The sequence below is a fragment of the Glandiceps talaboti genome, chromosome 2 (genome assembly GCF_964340395.1).
Source record: "Glandiceps talaboti chromosome 2, keGlaTala1.1, whole genome shotgun sequence".
NCBI classification, from domain to species: Eukaryota; Metazoa; Hemichordata; class Enteropneusta; family Spengelidae; genus Glandiceps; species Glandiceps talaboti.
The window spans coordinates 19,887,790-19,913,607 of NC_135550.1; the positions used below are offsets into that span (position 1 = coordinate 19,887,790).

At 36.1% G+C, this 25,818-nt stretch overlaps 1 protein-coding gene across 3 annotated transcripts; it reads right to left on the bottom strand.

The window, feature by feature from the left end:
• Positions 1-6,564: 6,564 nt before the first annotated feature.
• On the bottom strand, positions 6,565-12,904 carry LOC144453190 (uncharacterized). 3 transcript variants are annotated; one of them, XR_013482391.1, is made up of 6 exons: positions 11,971-12,426; positions 9,723-11,130; positions 9,385-9,547; positions 8,535-8,714; positions 7,666-8,360; positions 6,565-7,544 (listed from the first exon to the last, which is right to left on the bottom strand). XR_013482391.1 is itself a non-coding variant. In XM_078144476.1 (6 exons), the coding sequence occupies exons 2-6, from the start codon at positions 12,146-12,148 to the stop codon at positions 8,109-8,111; spliced, it is 2,181 nt and encodes a 726-aa protein (XP_078000602.1). In that variant the 5' UTR covers positions 12,149-12,150; positions 12,736-12,904; the 3' UTR covers positions 7,562-8,108. The 3 variants fall into 3 exon arrangements, 2 of the variants coding, with proteins under 2 accessions (XP_078000602.1, XP_078000596.1); XM_078144476.1 differs by lacking the exon at positions 6,565-7,544 and adding an exon at positions 12,736-12,904 and having other exon boundaries at positions 7,562-8,360; positions 11,971-12,150; XM_078144470.1 differs by lacking the exon at positions 6,565-7,544 and having other exon boundaries at positions 7,562-8,360.
• Positions 12,905-25,818: the final 12,914 nt, after the last annotated feature.

The window sequence follows — 25,818 nt, forward strand, 5'->3', positions numbered from 1 at the left end:
AAGTAAATACGCGTAAATACGAACAGAGACTATTTGAGACCTCCACGAAGTTAAATGATGGACTATTTTTTTTCGTCTATATTGATGGATTGCTACGAACCGATTTCAGTCTGTTTATATGTAGCTCTATCTACCTAAAAAGAATTTCAGGGAGCATCGTCGTATGTAACATTTTGAAAATATTTCGCGGTAGATGAAAATTTGAGTTTCTAAAATTACCAATAGCGATACGGTTCGAAGATATTTAGTTAAATATTTACCACCTTGGCATATTCGTAATTCCCCCCCCCCCCCAAATTATTGAACGAAGTATATAACTTTTTCGCTATATATGATGATTGCTTTACAATACTGAGATCGTTTCCTGATATGAAAGTTATTCTTTTTCTTTCGGATCGCACTTCTTCATGTTAATGATTACAACGAACCCCAGACAAAGTTCGCTATCTGATACAAAACCCTTTACTAGTAATTACATGTACCATAATTCAGATTACATATTTACTATCTCTATTTCATGGCAAGTCGCACTGTTCTGTAAACACGGCCTGTGAACCCCAAAATAAACATCAGACCGCCAATCTCATAGTAAACTGTAGGCTTACATTTGTTCACTTTCTTCTAAGTTTTTGAAATGACAAGATTTGTAACAAATTTATGTCGCTAATATTGCATACGACTACATATTTACAAGCCTTTCAGTTTTAAAGGCGGACCTTGCACAACCAAAGACCGAGTATTTTAGTAAATTAAACCACGAGGACTTGCACCCTTATTCCCACTTTCGAACCTGTTGATATGAGAGAAGATTTGTAACAGATCTGTAGCTTTGTAACAGATGTATGTAGCCACTGCACTAGCCGGGTCTACATAGTTACAAACCAACTCGCATGATGTCTTTTTGAATGAAAACGAGTCGCTACTGAGTCGAGGTACTGTTTAGCAATAAACCCGACTGCAAACTTTGGAACGGTTTCTGAGCAACGCGGTGATAATTGACATCAGACCACCACAACAAATATTCTTAATAAAGTTTGCCTAACTCATGTACGTGCGAAAACGAAAATACCTTGATGTATTCAATACTTTAAATCATCAATTCTCTCTATTCTACCGTCAGTTTTCCTCACGTATGTACCTTTCGTTGCATGCGCGTGAGCACGACTCTTAGACTACGATGTGACTGGTCTACGTGCACCGCTGTTCACTTGATTGTATTGTATTCGATTACTAAGCATAGTTTGCAAGAGGAAAAAAATCTGATTTAACACCTGATGTTACTATAGCAATCGGCTGAATTTCATTTGCATTTTTAAACGATGCTTGATTTCGGCGCCTCTTCTAAAGAAAAACTCTAACCCGAACAACATTATTAACAAAAAAAATAGATAAAAGTAATTAAATGAAATCTAACCAATTCCTACAACATATTTGAATCAGAATGGGTACATGTAGGAAAGAACGTGCACAAATTTTAACATCCAGGGTATTATTAATAGTGGGCTGATACGACTTTCTGTAACTTTGAAATTCTTATTTTAAAGACACAACCCCCTGCAACAAATATGTAATAAAACTAATATGCAATTTCAACTACATATGTATTTACTTATGAACTGAATCGGATTCCCAAACATGCTTTGGCACTTCATCTTTTTAACTCATTACTGCACACTTATTGGAGTTAGCAAATGTTTAGTGAAGGATGCATATGACAAGTAACTTGATGACAACTTGCGACTTTGCCAAGATTCTCACGAAGGTCTAGATAATGCGTTGAGATAAATAGCTTAATATCTATTTCGATTTAACCAAATAATAAATTATTTATAATATGAATGATAATTAATCGGTGCAAGCTTTATTCTTTTATCTGGCATCATTTTATTTTTTTCTCGCTGACACCCCCCCCCCCCCCGTATTAATAAAAAAAAAATTTCAAGTCAATAGTATTGCATTACGACTACTCACATTACGACATACTGTCAGTGTACATGGTCCGTGAATGGCTTGTACGTGCTAACACTGAATGAAAACGATGTCACTGCGAGACTGCTGCTGCCATGCCTGGGGGTATTTTTTGTCAAGGGGCTCTCCATTAAAAGGGAACCTGTTGATTCAGCACTTTCTTTAAATCGATGGGAAAGCAAGAAATCTTGGCATCATAATTAATGCTGTTGTTTTCAGGTCTCTCAACTTTGACGTTGTCTTGCCGAGGGAAACAGTCAGTCGACATCTCAGCCTCGGGACAGGAATTCATGCTTACTTACTTACTTACTTACTTACTTACTTACAATGTGTAACAACACGAGGATCTATGATGGTAAATACGTTATAGTGAAGGCCACCTAAGCTTCAATACAACACCAGCCTAGTATCAAAACATTCATTTTGGACTCAGATATCCCCAATTTTGTTTTACCTAACTACACTCGCTGCAGGCTTTGCACCCACGACGGCCATTGCGATGAAATCAGATTTGTCAATATTCAATATTATATTATCATTGATTCAATTTTATAGAAATGGAACAATTCCTCACCCATTCAGTACAGACTAAGTCAGTGATTCTCTTCCCCTTTGGAGGTCGACGACAATAACTCTAAACAATGAAAAGTTTCCGACGAAGGAGACAAAAAATTGAAGCATGTCAGGTCAATCGATAGCTGTCATGAAACAAACATTTGGAGGCGTACTGGGCCGCACAGGCGAGTTCAATTCAAAGATGCGGTGATGATGAACGTACTCGCACGTACACCAAGACCCCCTAGCTCGCTGGGAAATGACTACAATGAATAACATCTATGAAAGGAGGTCGACTTTCAACTCATTTCATTTTATTTTTTAAAATTACAATCTTCTCATATTTAGACCCAAAACACCATATATTAAACATTATGGGTTTATGAATTCTCTCAAAGGTTAACGTTGGAGCATCTTTTTTAGATTTTAGTCCAATTCGATGCTAACCAAGAATTAAAAAAAAATACTTTAAAGTTGTTTCCATGGCAACGTTCGGTTGACATTTGCTTTAATTGTTTATTCAGTATTTTGACAGAATATAGAAAACAAATTGATCCTAGATTTCAGTATGACATGGTATGATATGGTACGGACCTCATATCATACGTGTGACAGCTCAATGGTCCTGTGTGTTACATATTGGTTTAGCCGCTGGGTATTTGGATAAGGGAAGAACTGAAGAGAAAAGCGAAAACTGCTGTAGTAATCAATATGTCAAATTCTGACCTCGTCCGTCATTTGAGTCGAATTGGGAGCAGGGAGAACTCGGCCTCGGTCATGTGAATATCGACAGAGATTAGCAAATGTGCTGTTACATGTATGTTATGTATAATACGTGTTTCAAGTTCACAAGCCCAGTAACATGTCAATTTTTGTCATGAACAGTTGTAAGATAAAAAAAATTGACGCATTGCATGTGACAGTACATTTAGTTGGGACGCACAGGTGTAGTGATAACGAACCATGACCTAGTATTGCTGACATCTGAGATTATAACCAACTATGGTGTATAAGTTTTATAAACATGCTTGTTAAAAATGATACGATATGTATTTTTAAATGTTTATTGGTGCAACGCGAAAATATAATATTTTTTTTCGCTGTATCACCCTGGATCTATTACTATTGAAGAATCGATCGTTGAAATATACCCTCTTTGAAAGTTTCTTCACACGCATTTTGTATTTATTTAATTTGTTTCACCGTTTTTTCCACAAACTGATAAGTATGTATTCAGGGTCCTTAAAGATATATTGCTAACACATTTTTAGGTTCTTGACCCTTCAAATAACGCTTACCGTGGAGGGGGCTCATTTAGAATATCAAGTTCATTTCCATTTCAGGATCCTGAAGATAGTTTTATGAAAATTGATGTGTTTCAGGATTTAATAGTTATTATGATAATTTGAGTACACAAGGTCGTGTGACGTCATAGTACAGTAAAGGGTCACACTTGTCCATTCAAAACACGAACGTAAACATCGAACTGAAGAAAGTATAGCTATGTCGCAATACAAATCATACAGTGAGCATATGATAGCTGGAAAATATCGTTTTTTGTACAAACCTTTCTTGTAAACTTCGATAAGCTGACTAAGTCGACCCTGAAAACTGCGAAGACGTTGTTCTCTGCAGTATGGATGACAACGGGGTTGTTTACAGTGGCTCGGACTATGTGCGTACGTGTTTGCAGTCATCTTTCCATATGCACAGTTGAGTTAAGACTAGCATCTGTGATGACATTATGTTAAACATTACATCCAATGACAGATAGGACACGCCTCTCATACAAATCATAGACACTGTTTATTGTTGTGTTATTATTGTGCTGTGTGTAGTGACTGAACCTGACACGGATTGTGGACGACAATAGAAAACATGCATGTTTGTTGAGTTTCCATGATTTTTTCAATTGCAATCACAAAAATGCTCCGGCAATACATAACTTCATTTATATCAATACCGAATCAAATAGATCAAAATAAATATTGAATATCAAACTTTAAAAAAGTCACTGGTTCTATTGTTCCAGTCAATTACACACGTAACATCTGAAAGGAGTAGAGCTGTCAATACACACACACACACACACACACACACACACACACACACACACACACACTATTTTGATTAGAGGGTAACCTATACTAGAAAATAAATGCAAACATTGTTTCATAACGCACGTACACCATACATTACGTGGGCGGCCCGGACATTAAGCGGCCTTACGGTGGCAGGCAATCTGATTAGGCGTAAAAAAAATGTGTGGTTCCGATTTAATGTACATTCAATTTTAAAATAGGTGGGGTTGGTAGATTTTTTATTGTATTTTATTATATATATTTTTTTCATGTGTGAGTGTCAAGTTCAGGTTTTCCATTGTGGTCTCTGTGTTGTTTATTTCTTCCTATCAGATTTACAGCCATTACAGTTTGGAAGAATAGTATTATATTATCTTTTTAGGTTGATGTCAGTTTCCGCACCCACTATTTCTTGCGAGACTTCACGATTTTCGCGATTTTATTATTTTTCTCAAATACATAAAAAAAAGTTTAGGGTCGGCGTGAAAAACTAGGTGGGGTAACCGGAACGGAACAACTTTTTTTATTTAAAGAAAGAAATCAAGCCGTACTCACCATATCAGACAGAGGGCGCTCATCAACCGCTGCTTAGATGTACATTTGTATACAGTATATGGCGTCAGATGAATTTTCCGGTACCATCATTAATTAAATTGGCTGTTTTCATCGTTTTCAGGAGCTGATCATTTGAACTGATCGGGTGAAGTGGATATGTGGCGTTTGTGTATAATAGGGGTTGGGGTTTAGAAATTATCACTCGAAGTGGTAAGGTTTTAATCACAGAACAATAGCAGTATCCTATTGTCATAAAATTTCCCTCTGAGAGGGGGGGGGGGTTGGATACCTCCCCTCTACCTGTGTTTACGTATGCACGCACTATTATAAAATATGAAAGAAGGTCATTTTGTATTTTGTAGTAGTATCCATGAATGACAAACTTACAATCAAGACCTTTTATTTTATTTTAAGTTCACTGAATTCATGCTGTGCCCCATTACGTACACAATGTAATATTGGTATTATTCAATTACAGGGCTGATGTTTGAACTGTCCATATGTGTTCACGTTCGTCAGTTTGCCATCTTCAAAACTAAATTTGTCCCGATTTCGCATTTGGGTATGGGTTGTAGCTTGCTGGGGGGGGGGCTAGAAACTAGAGGAATTTCGATTAAAAATTAACATGCCCAAAAAGATATATAAAAAAATGAAAAATGTCTATGAACTGATGACATTATAAAGGTCCACTTCATTTTGCCATGTGTTGAAATGGCAGTAAGTCAACCTAGGATGTTTATCGACATGTCTGTTCAGCAGTTTCAATTGCAAAATGTCTCTCATGTTTCACACAGTGTAAGTCTCTGGATGCATTGAAAGTTGTTATTTGTGATCCTACTGGTATAAAGTGAAAGGCATTTCATAGGAAGCGCGTCTTCCAACAGTTGCAATGATAAACAAAGATGTAGAAAGCCGCGCCGACATCATTCCACAGTTGATGATAGCACGCGCTTCAACAACACTGTCACCTGTACACAAATATATAGACATAGAAGTATATATATATATATAATATATATATATATATATATATATATATATATATATATATATATATATATATATATATATATATATATATATATATATATATATATATATATATATATATATATATATATATACTTCTATGTCACAAAATACGCAATTTATGGTATGGAGCCGTTACTCAGCGTTTCACGCTTGAATGCGATCTTCAGACGACTAACTGTAATACTTTTATGTCTATATATTTGTGTACAGGTGACAGTGTTGTTTATATATTTTTCTTGTTGAAGCGCGTGCTATCATCAACTGTGGAATGATGTCGCGTCGGCGCGGCGTTCTATAAATAGCTAACCATTATGCATATGGGTCACCCACAAGTAGAAATCAGATATTATGTTGAAAAATCACTTTTTGGGTTTTCTTCACAATTTCGAAGTAGGACACCTATATTGTTTGTTGATGAAATTTGACATCCGAAATCAAACAAGAAATTGGAGTAAATTGGCAACAAACACACATATGCATGGAACCATTGTAAACAGCTGAAGTGGCCTGTCAACTATTATAATAACTATCAATTTTGATTGGCACTGCTCAAAAATGGTCATGGTTACCATACAAAATGTGGTTAAGGTTACTATACAAGACATTATGGTCGTCATGGTTACAAGGAACGTTACCATGGTAACAGGAAACAACAAATCTGACACTGGGAAACATGTGAAACACACCTGCACATCCCTTCCTCTACACACAACTACGTACATACACGGGATACTATTATAACACAGAATGTTAAAATTTGAAAGTACTTCTTTTATTTATAGTTACATGTACATATATATCATACATATTGACATGAATTCAATAAATTAATTTTGTATTGTACATTTTTCGATTTCAGTTACCATAATAATGATAACAGCAATACTAGCAATATTACACACACATATACCATTTGGTATTATTAAAGTAGTGCTCAAAGCACTGTATAATTATTATCCCTACATGTACCAGAGACTTGTTATGGTACAACCTCTTATACCCCTAGCAGAGACAAGTTGTGGTATAACCACTTATACCCCTAGCAGAGACATGGCATGGTACAACCATTTATACCCCTCACAGAGACATGTCATGGTACAACCACTTATACCCCTAGCACAGAGACATGTTATGGTATAACCACTTATACCCCTAGCAGAGACAAGTTATGGTATAACCACTTATACCCCTAGCACATACAGAGACGTGTTATGGTATAACCACTTATACTTCTATCACATAGACATGTTATGGTATAACCACTTATACCCCTAGCACATACAGAGACGTGTTATGGTATAACCACTTATACTTCTATCACATAGACATGTTATGGTATAACCACTTATACCCCTAGCACATACAGAGACGTGTTATGGTATAACCACTTATACTTCTATCACATAGACATGTTATGGTATAACTACTTATACTTCTATCACATAGACATGTTATAGTACAACCACTTATACACCTAGCAGAGACATGTTATGATATAACCACTTATACACCTAGCACAGAGACATGTTATGGTACAACCATTTATACCCCTAGCAGAGACATATTATGGTATAACCATGTATACCCCTAGCACAGAGACATGTTATGGGACAACCATTGTACTTCTTCAACTCCCCTGAGAGCACATAATCCATTCTACCACTGACAACAGTCAGGATTAAATCCTTCACATTAAAATCTCTATCCTACCAGGTGAGGTCCTTATTCATGTAGCTTGGATGACTTAGACAAAATGACTGAAATCTAATGATTTTTAAAATGGTAAATTACAATATAGTATCACTTATTACAATTGACGAGAACACACTTTAAGCGTTTCAGTTGTATCAAAGCTTCAAAAAGATATTTTCTTCCACTCTTTCAGGGAAACACAATATCAGGTGAAATTAAAATGAACTATTTCTTTCTTCTTGCCATCTTTAGAGCATCCATGTGTTGCTTGCCTAATGCTGCTGATGGATCTTGTTGCTGTTGTGTTTCAGTTGCAGGGAGTATTATATAAATGTGAACTGGTGCTGGAAGGAAGTCAAGCCTTTTATCATCAGGAATGAAACGATCATACATTTCATGAAGTTGTTTTACCTTTTCAGGTTTAAGAGCTCTTGGTGTGATGTTTTCAGATGGGTAGGCTGTCCCCTCAATTGTCATCTACAAAATGAATTAAGATATTTTTAATTATGAAGTACATGTCATTCTAAAATAAAATTCTATTCTTGTAAACATCACATAAATGTAAAATGAATGTAAAGCTGGTACTGTACATAAAGTAAAGAATTGTAATAGAGATATAAACCATAATACACTAAAGTGCCAGTATATTACCTGTGGTGTTATATTCTTCCATGGACCACTGTCTAAGTTCTCTCTTGCCAAGACAACAACTGCACCATCTTGTCTTTCTCCCATGATATCGTGATAGCTACCAATACCATGAACCACTAAGCTACCATAGTGGAACCGTAATGATGTACGCCAGTCAGCAAAGTCAGTCTCAGAAAGGATCTACTCAATAACGATAACAAAAGTATACAAATTCAATCATAAAATGATAAAGCTCAAATCTATTTTCCTTAAGATTGTTTTATCATAATTTCTACTTTAAAGAGCACTGTTATATCAATGAGAACACTACCCTAATGTCTTAGAATAGATCACTTAAAGCTGTAACTCAATCTTTCATGAAACCTAGCTTTTGATTTAGTTCCCATATAATCTTCAGACAGAGAAGATAATCATGTAATTGTCATCGTTAGGCCAGGTATAGCCCAGAGATTTCTTTGTGTTACTATGGTATATCCCTACACGAAGCAAAGGCATATGTACTTAAAATAAATAAAATGTATTTTGAATTTGAAATTACTACCAACTGCTCTGCTTGAGCTAAATGGATCCTAAATGATGCAATCATCACCACATATGTGGCAAGATGGTGTATAACAAGTGCCTGAACTAATGTGAGCTTGACTTGGATTTTAACAGTGCTGTTGATAGTAATTTCAAAACACATCCCTGTGCTTCAATGTGCATGTGAATTGGTTTAGTGTAGATAGCTATTATAATAACACCAACAGAAGTCTCTGGGCTAGTCCATTTACAGCTATTTCAGACTTACTGTGCCAATGTCATGTGTTAAAAACAAAATAACAATGATACATATACTAGTAAACAATACCTTTGCTTCACTGTATGTTGATGCCATAGTTTCAATGTCATGGGTATTGAAGATATCACATTTCTTCATTGATGATGACATGCATGCAAATATCCAGTCAGGCATAAACTTTGAATGTCCAGCAAGCAAAAAACAGATTCTGATATACTGCAGAGTTTCATGTCTGAAAATAAAGAAAGTAAATGCTATGGTGTTACAAACATGCATAGTTGAACATTGATAAATGTGCACTAAAATCATCAATACTGAATACATTTTGATATTAATTTCATGTATCAGTTTAGTTTATTGAACAAGACAATTAGTGTGTACAAATACATGATATCAAACTGACTAACCTTTCCATCATTTCTTTAATCCAGCAAACTAGCCATGTGTTTTTGTTAGTACTTGGAGCATTATCCATGAATACCATGGCCTTTGTTGTCCAGGATAGATCCAAACTCCTCATGTGCTTGTCTAAAATTGATAATGTGTGGTTGCTATTTTTTGGTCCACACCTTTCATCAAATATGTAGGAATATGCCTTGCCAAAATTATGATGAACAATGACTGCTTCATCAACACAAAGCTTCATCTTGTAATATGATATGGCTGGTTGTGGTGTCAAATGCCATTGTGGTACAGTGACAACCATTTTGTAGTCAATGCTAAAGCAAGCAACATAATTTGTTTTCTCTTCAAGGAGTGTTATTTCTTCCTCATCAGTTCTTACATCTTTACTTTCCAAATCTTCAATCATTTGCTGACTTTGCCATGCTGTATTGCAAGACTGTTTATAGAAGTGCTGTGCTATAGTTGCCTTTTCTTTATGTTCTGCTATATGCAACTTTAGACTGTCTATGGTTGTTTTTATCCTCAGTAATTCTCCCTCATCAGTATCACCACACTCTGTCATTCTCTGTACTATTGTGGATTTAGTACAGATTTCTTTGCTGACCTCTTTGCAAGTATTGCAGTAGTCTGATTTGTGTGGGTGAATTGAATGACGGCTTCTGTACTGAGATAACCAGCCCTCTGCTGCACTGCTACTTACAGTTTCTCTTCCAAGCTGTTGCTGATTGGAGTTGAAGACACCAATGAAAGAATGCTTCAGTTTAGTTTCATAGTTATTCTCTGAAATCCTGGGAATAGACAATCGGGTAAATACTGGTAAAAAGTAGAACAAAGGACCCTTGTGTTCTTCATGACGACCTGTTGGATAGGAGTTTGCATCAGCAAATGTTAGGAATTGTTCCTTCAGAACAGTTTTATTGTTGTTTGACAATCTCCCTTCCAGACCATGTCGGGCTGAAAACTGTCTGACCTCCACTTCATCCTCTTCACAGACACCGGTCCACCAGTCATTCCAGTCTACAGTTGGGTCTGGAATAAGAACGTACTTCTCCAGTTTCTGAAGGAGGACATCTTTCTTTTTTAATGACACCACTGGATTTAGGAATTCTTGTTGTTTGATATTTCTTTGGCTGGCCAATCGCTGGCGTGATACACCAAGCACACTGACAATACACTCTTGGCAGAATAAATAATTTCCTGCAGGGTCAAATAAACTTCCTCTAATCCATTTATTTTCTTCTATGATGTTCCTCCATTGTCTGTTGTCTGTTTTAAGGGGTTCCAGGTGTGCTTTTTTTCTTTTTTTGAGTGTACTGCAACAATGTTGGATGGTAAAGAATCCAACAGCTGCTTGTGTTAATATGGGTTCACAAACTGGACATACTCCAACTTTAAAAGTAAAAGAATCATCTGAATGAAAAAAAGATGAAAATGATAATTAGTTTGATAATAAATATAATGATATCAACACTTTGAGGACTTGGTTTCTAATACATCTATACATGTAAAAACATCCTAAAGTAGGGTGTCTGTCTTTAAAGGATGGAACAAGTTGACAAAGATAACTTATGTGAAATTACAAAGGTTACAAGACACAAGGAGCTGAACTTTTTAGTACAAATGTATTTAGCTTTCAATCTGTCTTGTCAACAATCGTCATCAGATCAACATAGTTCCAGAGTTACTACAGAGGTTAACTATGGAATTTGTGCTACTGATGAAAATTTATCAATGAAAGACAGATTGAAACCTCATAGTAAAATGCTTGTGCATTACATTTACCTTTGTAATTGATCTATCAATGTGATGAACATTTTCTGTCAATAACTTTACTTCAAATGTAAAAACAAAACAAAACATAAAACTGGGGGACTGGGAGTTACAACTAGATTTAAAATTATAGTACTGTAATACAGGAATTTTGAAGTGTGTCATGTACTCAATATTCTGATTGTAGTTTTATACTAAAACCAATGCTATCATCCATAACGGTACACAAGTTCAACACGGTGACATTTTTCAGACATTAGCAAATTATGGACTTTGTTTACATCATAAATCTACCGTATGTTTACATCCCCTATCAAGTTCAAGAGGTTTTTTTCTATTCAAAGATACTGATGACACCGTATTAATGTAGTACTACACATTAAAAAACGAATACAGCCAAAACTATACTAATAGAATCATGACAGGATCGACAATCAACTTTTGTAACTGCTACACAAACTTTTTTAGACCTGGACTTACCAACATGTTTGGTTAAATCCCGTGTGAGGTCAGGTCGGAGAGTGTAACTCGAACGAGAAACTCCTCGCAAATACCCACCAAGTCGGTCTGGTGACTCAGTCTCCTCGGGTACATAGTCTGGGTCCTGACTAGATGTCTGTGATGACGCCAAACTGGATGTTGGATCCAGGTTCTCCATTTCTGTTGACGGCGAAAGTGCACAAAATGAGTGGGCGCCATGATTACTGTGAGGTCAGGGGTCACCTTGTGTGTCAACAAAAGTTTACAGGGCAAAGGTGAACGATTAGCGTAATTCATTCACACATCAATTTCCACTGTGACTCAAGAACAACGCAAGGAACATGAGGAACGTAGTTGTTGCTTGTGGTCTGAGGCTTTGCCTACTTTAGCATATTTATACGGACAATACCATTAAACCGGAAATGTGTGGAAGATGAGATAACCGTCAATGCATCGTGTACATCGATATATACAGTAAAACTATCGATAATTCAATGATTCATCAATCAGGAAAGATTGTAGCCACCCTTGAAAAAACAGTTTTCATGAACATTCGTAGGAATTATAGGTTAGGGTGTTATTTACGACATATCTAAACGTTTTCAAAGTTGACGATAACAAATATTCATGGCGGGAAAATACATCGTTCATCTGAACTAAGAATAGATCGTTTATTTTTTACGAAGTTTTCTAAATAGTCTAAAAAGTGTCATTTTATGTAATACCATTCATAAAAATTATCAAAGAGTGGTATAAAGCACTTACCTCAATGATAGTTTGAACTATTGATTCGATATTGTTGTACTAATAACAAGTAGCAAAGAAACAGTTTCGTTAGTTCAGCTCCAAAGCTTCGGTCATCAAGTCCTGTCACTCAGTGAGCGAGGCGCGCGTCGTTTCGTCTTATTTGCATAACAATACAGAGAAACTAATATCTGATTTCTACTTGTGTGTGCATATTATGCGTACATGCGTCATTATGTGTACACACGTTTAATCCATCTAACTCATCAAGTCGCACATTCTCGATCTCTCAAAAAAAGAACCCAGACTAAGTATTAATTCATTTTATCCCATTTTATTGTATATTCTACATCATTTGTTTATTATTGCAACTTATTCACTGTTGGAAGTCAAGCTCCCTATGGGCATTTCCCAAAGACTGGAAGCGGGTTGGCGAAAGTCGTATAAAAATGACGGTTGTAACCCTTCACAAATATGTGCAATCGCAAGTCCTACCACGTGGTATTTACAAATCGTTTCCCGTAGTTACAATAACAAAAACTGTATTATTTTTTTTACTTTTTACAGTTTATTGAGATACAAATACGGACTTAGTCTATGTTGTTCCACCCTATTTTCTCATATACAAAAACATAAAGCTATTTTATTGATTAAAAAACCAAAATGAACACCCATCGACATGATGGCCACTTCAACCTAACGCACAACGAAAGAATGTTATAACAATTCACCGGCTGAAAGTGCATCAAGACTGGAATATTCTTCGTCACTATGGTGGTTGCAGTCGCAGTCGCCCTTCATCGATTACTCAAACCACAGGCCTCTTTACGGCATCGTCGATCCAGAATGTATCCGCCAAGACGTACTCAGTATTGCATTGCTTCAGCAGAAATGCGTGCTTTGGCTCACGAGAATGGTACCTGGGCAAGATTTGAACCACGAATGTGCCTCAGTCAACCCAGCTGTATAATTGGGGACCTGGTAGGATGCAGGTTCCAATGTGAAGGCTCTAATCCTATGCGCTGAAATGGCTGCAATGGGTTGTATGCTCCCGGGGGAGTTGAGGAAGACTAAAGGGCCGCTGTGCCGTTCTGATCCGAGCCAGGGGTAATAATTGTAAAGCGCTTTGAGCACGGCGTGGGAAAGCACTATTATAAGAACCCAACATTATTATTATTATTGCCTGTGACGAATAGAACTTACAAGCTTGCTATTAAACTTTAAAGTGAGTAAATGACGAAGAGCGCCCACAACGGCGAATCTTTCAGTTCAATGTAAATGTGAACTGAAACCGAGAAGCCGAATCATTCCAGAGCGGACCTGCCACACTTCACTAATACATACGTGGTTATAGCAACTATATACGTAACATGTTTGTACTTTTGTAATCTGTGTGCACATATAAGATCTCAAGCAAAATATTTCTAAGGGAGCCTTCAGTAACTGCAAGGGGGATTAGGGGTGTCACGTTTTATAAATCTCTTCTCGAGGAGGACCATATTTTAGAAAATGGGATAAGGGGAGGGTCACATTGTACTTTCAATCATGTTAATGTCTAACTTTGCTTGTTTTGTTATTTTGGCATCCCATAATCTGGCCTTCAGGTTAGCCAAATGATCTAAACACAGTTATTGATAAATGCAGCGCCTTCACACAATCTGATTAAAATCCGATGTAGATGTCGGCTAATCGTTCATTGCTATTTTGCCTGAATTGACCTTCTTCGTACATGTTTACATTTTCTATCCTGATCGGAGGCGATTTTAATCAGATTGCGCCTTCACGCAAATTCCCTGTGGTGGGAGAAGTGGGAAATAACCAATGCCTTTAAAACATCAATGTGGTGGCAGCGGTGGGATCAATTCCTTACCATTGGTTTTGGGACTTGTGTCCTTTTTCATACCTGAAAGCATTTTATCCATGTTTTAAGAAGAGGATAAGGGTCGTGTTCTAAGCTTAAGGGAAAGGAAATTAAGGGAGGGCCACTTTTTAGCATGACGAAATCGGGGGAGGGTCACATTGTACACAACAGACCGGGTCTGGTTTTCTCCCCCACCCCCTTGTAATTACTGGAGGTTCCCCAATCTGGACTCCTGAAAAGTCGTGCTATAAAAAGGTGTACAGCTATGCTAAAGTGGCACAAGCTGAGTTTTTTGTGTAATTTTCGATACATTTAATCGCAGTATGCTACTTATAAATTACCACCAGTTGCACTTGACTGAACTCAAATCATGAGAGATAAGATATGAACGTAAATTATTGTACGTATACTAAATGTTGAAACACTTATTAATCAATTATTCGTAGTAATTTGCTAAAATACACTTGTAATATCATAGAAGGTGTGCACCGTCGCCGTCGACGCCGACATTAACGTTATTATACTAGTTTGAAGTGGCCATATGGACGACAAATGGGGTATTTATTTTGTGTATTTTTTAAAACTTGATGTTTATGTAAGCATTTTCAGTGGCGTACAAAAAGCTTTCACGCAGCTTTGTTTCATTTTAATTAAAGTTATTATTTGTCAATAATTTGCTATTTTGAAAATTCATAAAATTTACATCTTCCAAAACGGCGCGCAAAAATAACCAGCAAATGTTTTCCTTTATTTCATACACAGGTATGGTACTGAGTACGATATTGTGATAGTGTGTGTATATTTTGGGGACATTGTATAAGTATGATCTGTGGTGGTGGCCCGGTGGTGGTAGTAGTAGTAGTGGTGGTGGTGGTGGTGGTGGTGGTGGTGGTGGTGGTGGTGGTGGTGGCGGCGGCGGCGGCGGCGGCGGTGAGAGGGGGTCTTGGCGAAATATTGATATATAAAACAATTTTCTTAAAACAATGTCAGTTTAATAGCTTGTTTTTGTCCAACAGTTATTGGGGATGTTGTGTTCTTTGCATTGTGGCTAATGAACGTTGAAATTTAGCCGATACTGTAAAGACTTCCAATTCATAATTGCAATAAAGAGTTACTCGAATTGCTAAATTGTTTTTCTTTCTTTCCATAATTTGACTTGGCTTAGCGAACATGTTGAGCCCCGTTCCTAAAATTAAAGCCATTATATTGTTGCAAAGGAGCAAATGGTCACGAGAGCACACAATCTTGTAGGATGTTAAGCCTTATGTCTAAGGTCTGAAGATTCTAGGAAGCCCCAAAAATATAGCCATTTCTGGTAAGCAGAAAAAAGGTAAGAACATTATATTGATATCGATATACATGTATGTGAGTGCCTGTCAGAGAGTGTAAGACTTTTGATAGCAGTTGCCATTACCACAAAATTAGTTGGTGTTTTGAGGTCAAACGCACTGTACTCATTGCATATAGGAGCCTATACAAAGTTCGTCGATTCTTGTCTCCTAGCGTTATCCAATTTGAAGAGGGCCCGACTCGCTGTCCTTAGTAATGATATATGCAATTTTAAGGTAGCATTTATATACCGCAATGCTTCACTTCCGGAATGGGCATATTGGAGTATATTTGTACTCTGTGTAAAGGGATGTACTTGCCGACATTTCATACATATCGCCCTCTATGGTAATTTCTCCCCTAAATATTATACAGATTCGTACTGAAGATACAGAAGTTAAACCTTTCGATATCATACCCCATTCGTGGTGCATATGACCAGTACTGCGGATTCATACCAATTCGTGACCCGTGACATTTTCAAAGGGTAATAAATCATCGAAATAGTATATAGCCAATAGTATAGTGAAATGTGTGGAGTAATACGTGTTTCTACAAATTCATCCCTGGGGTTCAACTATTAACAATAACAAAACTAACGGTCGTAGACATCCATATTCTGTCATCCAGATATCACTGTATATAATGTGAATGTTAACGACAACTCGTGACATTACATTCTGAAACATATCACGTGCCATGAGTATCTCGTACATCCATCGACTCTGGACAGTCTAGACTCGATATGTATTACGGTACATCAAGAGATTACTTTGGCTTGTGACTGATTATTACAGCTTGTATTACAGTAAGTCGTGTGCTTCGAAGATTGGTTTGTGACTGATTATTACAGCTTGTATTAAGTCGTGTGCTTCAAGAGGGCAACATACTAAGAATAACATGCTGGGATCAACTTAATTTATCGATGATTGTGGAGCCATCTCAAAACTTTATTATTGTACAATTTACCTAAAATACAACGACTTTGAACATTTGACTAGACACACTTTTATGAGCAGTTTCTGTCATGAAGCTAGATTTGCTCAGTTGTGGCCTAGAGGGACAACCACCTGAATACATTATTACTGTATACAGTATACGCATCTAACAGCCAATATTGGGTAAACGGCGCATTTATTTGTTTATCTCCAGGTGTTCGTAGGGACATGAGGGATGGAACAGATTTAATTGGACTTGAAAGGTAACTTTTTGGCAGATATTATACTCCCATGGTTAATACTGCTATTTACTTCCTTAAAACTCGCATGTACATTACAAACTTCAAACTTTCTTTGGCTACAGACTTAGACCCGGGACTCAACTCGGATACTTACAAGCTGTACGAAAGTGCATAAGCTTACATTTAACCACAGACAATTAAGATACTTGTTTTAAGCTCATGAAGAAAAACTTTAAGAAAATGAATATTACGAGGCAATAAAAATTTGGCATATGATATTGAACTACTTGTGATTTGAGCGGTCTAAGGTAAACAATTCCAAGTGAAGTAGTTTTAATTTTTGTTCAATGGGCAGACTAATTTCCATACTATACTACAAATCACGTTTGACAACTAAACAACGTTTTACCTTGAAGTATGTATACGTCGTAACGTAGTTGAAGTAGTGATATTGGAACGTGACCAGGTCGGCTTGCTTTGAAAGCCTGATATGTTCCTCGGCTTACTAATTTAATGACACTGAATAGGTATAACAATGAGAAGTCGTTCACCACTTGTACGTCTTTACCAACAGCGGAACGATCAACTGCCCAGTACACCAATTAATTATGACGTCATAATAGATGTACACAATCAGGTTGCCATGGCAGGTGTCCAGCTATTTTTGTACTGAGGGGGAGTTACCAGGTTTCCTTGATCCACCTGTCAACAGTGAAGAGCTTGATCTCAATTTTCAATCGTATCAACTCTACCAAACTTTCATAAATGACAAGATTTCTTATAACTACACAGTTCCTTTAGTTTGGAGTCAAATTAAATCGTCCTTAGAATAGTCAAATGTCTCATTATCTTAGACTTTTACAGCACACCCCTGTTATCAAGTGGTGTGGACCGTGACGTAATTGAGTTCATGTGAGCAGCCCCTTTCATCGCGGTTCGAACTTTTGAAAAGGCTAGTGTATTGTGATATTGTTCTGCCATGATGCATTGAGTTGCTACACTTTCGAACTTTTACCTCTTCAGATTCCAGAGCTGGTACATACCAACGTACGGTTTACATGGGCCACAGTCCCATGGTGTAGTAGATATTGTACTTTTATCCATCGTTAATATCACCTGGATCCTGTAACCCGCAATTCTCCGTGGAAGTTCTGATTCAGTTTCTAACTTTAAATTGATCGACCGGTCGGCTACGGGTTCCTACGTCTATTTCAACAGGACATCACGTTTGGACCGGTGTAATACGGTGGTCTACCAGGAGCACCTGTCGGTTTTTGATTGCATGTGAAGGTACCATATCTGCGTTTTATCATACTGTTGTTTGCACGTCAAATATTGGGATCCATTAATTTTCGACTTAGATTTAGCAAGATATATTCATATGTGCTGTAACTTGTAAGTCAAAGCAGACGAACTGCGAGAACGAGTCAATATTGTATGGATCGATATTTTAGCCGGGCCGAACATGTACAGCCCGTTGACGTACGAATGGAACACGCAATAGTTTTGACGGAAAATTCATGTTTAATTGCTGTTATTACCACAATTCACCACAACGTGTAATATTTAACGATACCCAAGCCGTGTGTACAGAGATTGCCATCACGCCCAAACTCAACAAGACGTTTAACTGTTGACGATTACACGTAACGTAATTAAAAGCTGCCTTCACATCGATCCGAAAATGGGGTGCGGGTCATCCGCCTCTGCTAGCGGTGGCAGTACTGACAAGCTTCACGGTTCGGTGTTGAAAGAAAACAACAATAAAAACAAAAAAGTAAACAATATTAACTCTCAAAATAAAGAGAACGTTATAAGTGAAAAAGACTCGTACGATAGTGAAAACCGACCTGATAGTCGAAGTACATATAGAGATAGCGGTATCGACAGTGCGAAGACGAGCGATGGTCGGAGAGTTCGAGCTGGCGGAGAGTTCCCGTCACCGCAAACAACGGAAGGTAAGTCAAACATTTTTTGAAAAGAATGAAAGATGAGAGACGTGTTCCTTTAAAAACGTGGAAATCGAACGATTCACTGTATATCATGGCTAATGTCTGGTCCGGGTGTCTGGGCAAGTGTTGCCAAGGCTCAGTAGAAGTATGTCTGGTTCATTATCTCGAACGCTGGACTCTATTCAGTGTTATCTAGTATGTACCTATGTATCTTTGTATTATTGTCTGATTGCACTTAGTCAATTGTCCTATAAACATTAATCTGACCATAAATTCATCATAAAGCAGACATGTCAAGCTTATTCAATTCCTACTTCAAAGTACTTTTTACAAATTGTCAGATTGTGGATTTTATATTGATAAATTCATTTTGTCCTTTGATCCACAAGTCGTGTTGTAGTTGTTACTAATCAATAAAGTTTAGAATTGAAAAGAAGTCAAATACTTTGTCAAATGGATGAAGGACATAGACACAACAAGGTTTACTAAGCTGCCATACAGTAATTATATAAAGGGTAGTCACTGGAAAACTAAACACTATTGTACATTTATCGACAAAATTATCAAATTTTGGCCATACCTTGAACGTTTTTCGTTTGATGTATTTTAATAGTTGAATATTCTCAAGTTGCCAATATAATACCTACTAATACATGTTTTCTAATTCTAAGCATAGACCTCATGTAGGATCTATGTTCTGAGTAAGTTTACAATAATTCTTTGCTTGTCACTCGGAATGACTGATTAAATGATATTATTTTGGGGATTTTCGGATTAAGGTTGTTATTGGATCATTGATGTGCTACTTCAGCTCATAACAAATAAGACTTCTGTAGATTGCAGTATTGGGTTCCACTATATGTTTGCATGATTTCAAATAACATAAGCTAATCAAATTATACTCCATTGTCTGTGTTTCATTTTTCTCAGGGGAATAGTGCACTTATACAAATATTGAATAAAGCTACATTTGTGAGTAAGACATCAAAAACACTTTCCCTTTAATATGAAACTATTAAAGTAAACCACAACCACAGGTGGGCTAAAATATTTCTTCGTCAATTTTCCATAACTGTTCAGACATTTTCAAGACAAGAACACCAAACAGTACATCAGGTTCTCCACAGAGAAACAGGAAATGTTTAACTGTTTAGTTTTCTGGTAAAAATCTTGTATAAAAGAAAACTTCTTGTAGAGGTTCTATAATTTTGATACCAAATCTAGCGCCATACAACACAAACCGTTATGGTACAGTGAATATCCCTGATAGATGTGGGTCTATTAAAGGCAATTATGGTCACAAAATAAATGATTTTTACGATAAATAAGCCTACAGCACTGACTACAAATGGACAAGCAAACAGGATAACAGAAAATGTTGGTGGACATTTTTCTTCATTAGTATTGATATACACAGGAAAAAAGAATGAATGCAATTGATGGTTAGAAATGCATGTTTCCTCCTCAGAAATGTATCTATTAGTAATGCTGTCATGTAACTCTTTGTTCCTCCGTAACTAAGTCTATATTGTAACGGGCAGGCTTTCAATACAGCACAGTACTCCACTAAATGGCTAACCTCTTAGTTCATTTACCATTGTCAGATGGAAATGACCAAGATCATGTTCTTTTGATGTCTGCATATTACAGGCAGTTAACCCGATGTCAATGAAATCACCAGTGATGCCCATAGATCACTCACCTATTTCAGTCATGGCATAATTCAATCTCTGTACTCTAGAAATATTTCTGAATGAACTTATTGTTCTTGCACATCCCACTGAAACCATACTGTTTTTTTACAGACTTGTTCCCTTTCAGTTTGAACAAGAACATGTATACACTACGTTGTGTTGTTAGATTTGTCATGTTGGTGTGTCACATATAAGCTTGAAAACATATGTAAATGTATTCCCTGCAGAGGTTCAGCTGTTGTAACGTAACAGGACCACTCTGATTAATGGAAGGTGAATTTTGTCAAAGTGTATAGAATACATAAATCATGAACCAGGACTCGCAAACCCCTGTGGTGGTTATGCTATTTATAGTATCTATAAACCATTTGCTAAATGAAACGTAGACATGCCTTAGATGGGAGATGTAATCTTTTCATTTTGAACATAAAGAAATATGTGTTCTCTTGGTATGATGGTCTATATACAGAAATAATGATTTGAGTTACTTACATTGTAATGTAGGGTTACCTAATTTCTAGCATTTTCACAAACTAAAAGATTTGAACACACTTCTATAAAGTCTGGAAGAATACATGACTATTTTTTCATGCATGTGCGTAAATAATAGAGTCTGTGATATGCCATGTTTTGAATAGTTGGCTAGTCTAAGAGAAAAAAATATATGACAACTGCCGACATCAGACCGTGGACAAACGGACCCTGTTACAAAAAAAGGGAAGTAAAGTATTAAATGAATTGGATTAACAACACTTAGCACAGCAGGTTTGGAACAGCAGATACTTGTATTAAATTTCATGGTTTGATAAGAACACTTTTATGGCTTCTTTTATGTGTACAGGAAATGCCGGGAACTGGAATTTGTTTGTGAACATGAACTTTCATGTGACATGGCTATAAAACTGTATTTCCCTTACAACATGATTTATTTATGTGATCATATTCCTTAGATTAGATGTTGTTCAAATTACATTTCATATTTCACTACACTGTGAAATATAATAACAAAAATTCTCCAGTGAAGGAGTTTTTTTATGACATCAATTCTGTTTTGTCAGAATTCTATGTTTATTAGGAACAATAAAAAAGACTTTATTGTCACAATATAGAAAATTATTCTGGTATGAAATGAATATGATGTGAAATGCTCAAAGAAATGTTTGTACAAGAAATTGCCATTTTCAATCATATCTTCATTTTTATTTCATTCATATTGTGTATGGCAGCATGCATAAAATCATACATGTACTAGAAAAATCACTAAGGCCTAAAAAGAAATTGTTTGGTTCCTGTTACCCAACCCCACCTAGTTTTTCACTGTTGAACCTAAACTTTTTTCTTTTCTTTTTTACATGTTTGAGAAAAAAATGATAAAATTGCAAAAAATTGTGAACTATCGTCAGAAATAGTGGATGCGGAAACTGACATCAACTTAGGAAAAAGACCATATAAAACTGTTCTTCCAATCTGTAATGGCTGTATAACTACCTGAACTAGACACTCACACATATGTAATAAAATAAAATAAAAAATCTACCTACCCCACCTATTCTATTAAAAAGTGAGCGTAATCGGAACCACACAATTTTTTTTATTAGGCCTAAAGACAACACAACTTGTAAATATAATCAGAACCAGTTTTATACATGTAATTTGGGTGTTGTCTAGCTCTAAAAGTACTTTCTTCTGATACATTTAAAGTCAGAACAAGTATTAGATATACTCAAGTGAATCTTGTAGTTCAACTAAGAATGTTAACAGACACGTAGGTGTCAATTTAGGCTGTTATGAATCACATGAAGTTGTCATCTTGAAACCCAACATTTGCTTGTGGTCTGCCCTATGTCAAATACCACACATACAAGTAAACAAATTAGTGTCTCCATCATCAAAGATGTTTGTCACATGTAGTGACAGTTTTGTTAGCTTTCATTATGACCATAAAACAGTGGTTATTGATGGATTTAGTTTAGTGGGAGAAAATATAACTATTACTCGTATTCAGTGAACTATTGTTACATAGCCTTAAAGTTTTGTGTAAAAGTAAAATAGTGGTCATCTGTGTATTGTCATTAATAGTATTTTGTTGTCGTCATTTTATGTGGGGTCACTAAATGCGCATACTTACCAACCTTACCATTGATAGGAGAGGTTTAATGTTTCCAGCAATACAGTATTGATGTAGAGATAAACGTATAGCATGTATGACGTTCGCATTGATACATACCAATGCATTGTATCTTTAACCGTTTTGGCATTGTATACTTTGATATTTTATACAATACTGGTGATGTCAACATTAACCTTGCTAGCATAAAAGGTAGTGTAGTATCAGAACCATTAAGATGGCTAATAGCTATAGATGTTGAAGAGGTTATTACACTCTGTCTAATATACTGTACATGTACAGAATGTACCTCCATGGTCTGTATCTATGGGTGTGTGGTACCTCCATGGTCTGTATCTATGGGTGTGTGGTACCTCCATGGTCTATTTGTGGGTGTGTGGTAATGTCTATAATGTATCCAGTAAGTTAGACTTTGCATCTGCTGAGGTTTTAAAGTCTGACATTGTTCTATGTTGTGTTTTATAATTTTATAGGAGCTGTAGATACCTGTAATATATATCACAAATCATTTTCACTTGAAAACCCTACAAGAATAGATATGGGGAGTATTAACAGATCATGCATGAACATTTACCAGTTTGTCATATTTACTATTAAACACATGCTTTACTTACATGTAAAGGGGCACAAGGCGAGTGTATACATATTTTGGCATGGCTTTTGCTGCATATTTAAAAGGTACTCACAGTATTGTACTTACTGAAGCACACTTGACTGCCACTTGCAATTGATTGAACTCAGGCCTGGTATTAAGATATAACCCATCAATGATCCAATGATATAATTTATCATATGTATCAAAAACTGTTGAAGAAATCTCTACTATGCTACTAACAGAAGACAATTGTAATGCTGTACAAGACACACATTGACATTAACATTATACCGGGTAATAGAATGTAGTTTATTTAGTTCACTTGTGTAAAAAAGAGCATAACCTCAGCTTGTGCCACTTTGATTTGAAATGAAAGCAATATATCAAGCTACGCTATTATGAGCAAAAATGATGCTTGGATATTGTACTTTTATGTCAATATGATAGCTAATGACAATGAAGGTTAATTGGGTATATTGAATGTAAACAGTGGAATCTAAAGTGAATGGAATGATGTATTTACTTAAGATCTATACAAACAGTGACCATCTCTGTCTACATCAGTTACACAACTTAACATGATACAGTTGGTCAAATTTTATTAGTTTAATTTTCTAATGTTTGGATGCTGAGCTGATGCTTACAAATGTTTAGTGTTAAAAAGAATATTTGAAAGGTAATTGTATCTAGGCACATATAGTATTCCTTATGTATAACCAAGGAATACCCTATCATTCTCACTCCTATTTCATATGTACCCAAAGAATGGTTTATCATTCTCACTCATATTCCTTATGTATACCGAAGGAATGGTTTACCATTTCCATTCCTATTCCTTATTTGTACCCAAGGAATGGTTTATCATTCCCACCCCTATTCCTTATGTATATCCTGGTCCCTAGGAATGGTTACCATTCCCACTGCTATTCCTTATGTATGCCAAAGGAATGGTTTATCATTCCCACCCCTATTCCTTATGTATATCCTGGTCCCTAGGAATGGTTACCATTCCCACTGCTATTCCTTATGTATGCCAAAGGAATGGTTTATCATTCCCACCCCTATTTCTTATGTATCCCCAAGGAATAGGTCATCATTCCCATTCCTATTTCTTTAAGTTTGATAATATTAACAGTGCAGAGAGTTGTGAGTGAAGATGACTTATTTATACTCCTGTATTGTGAGACAATGTCTAAAAAGGAAATAAAGAATTCTTCTGTACGATGAAATCATGGTAGGTAGAGATACAACAACTGATGGACAGAGGGTGAAAAAATTAAATGAAGCAATTATCAGTGATTTACTGTAAAGCCTGTCACTGATACTAACACACTGAATAGATCTGTGATTTTCATTTCAACGGTGTACAAATAAACACATTGAATTCATTCATCAATAAAGAATTGATTCAATGTGAGATGAAGGAAATAACTTATTATCAGACAAAGGCATACCAGAATGGAGTGGTATAGATTCATAAAAAGTACATCCATGTAATTCCAGTTATAAAGTATTATTAGAACTCTTGGCCTTCCTCTAGTACATAGTTTAATTGTCAAGACATACATACATGCTGCATATCATTTTGAAAATTTGACATGTTATTTGGAGATGATTCACTTTAAAAAAAACCCAGAATGTTCAAATATGTGGTTACTTGTATATTCACCTGACTAATTTAACATTATAAGATACAAGTTGTTTTCATCAAATCCAATTTGATCACTTTGTTTGGTATACCACCTGTCAAAGGTAATGATACTGGTAGCGTTTTAAAATTCGGTTAAAATTGTATACACTTAAAATGTTTTGCATTCCTGGCAAAGACTCAAAGGGTGTATGTTTTTCCACAGGGAGCAGCGAGCATGTAACTGATTGATCGATCGATCGATCGGTTGATGTATTGATTGATTGATTTATTATTTGGTTGAATGATTGATTGATTGATTGATCAATTTTTGTGGTGCAATATAACTTACTTTATGTGTGATATTGATCAATTGACTCATTGAGTTTTAAAATTATTTCTTTTTCTTTCCCTGGTTACTTTGCTCTCAGCTGTTGATCTCAGACCACTAAAAGTCTGAGGCTGTATGTAATTCTCTCCTTGCTTTATTGACTAAATAAAGACGCCTTGTCCATTCTTCTAATCTTATCTTAATTAAAACACCCCTTATCTTAAAACTGGCAGGAGATCACTTACATTAACAGTTTGCTTTATCTCTCATCTGCTGGGAGATTATCACACTGGACAAACACTCGATCATGCATAAACTAGTAAGGAAGAGAAAAGGGATGTAACTCCAAACCATCGTGAATTGAATAAACGTGATTCTGGAGTAGTTTTACAATGAATTACCAAATA

Excerpts from the sequence above, each read along its gene's own strand:
- LOC144453190 (XM_078144476.1), bottom strand. The coding sequence starts at position 12,148 with ATGGAGAACCTGGATCCAACATCCAGTTTGGCGTCATCACAGACATCT. Across the intron at positions 11,131-11,970 it reads GGATTTAACCAAACATGTTG|ATGATTCTTTTACTTTTAAA; the intron begins GTAAGTCCAGGT and ends TTTTTCATTCAG. Across the intron at positions 8,715-9,384 it reads CAACATACAGTGAAGCAAAG|ATCCTTTCTGAGACTGACTT; the intron begins GTATTGTTTACT and ends GTTATTGAGTAG.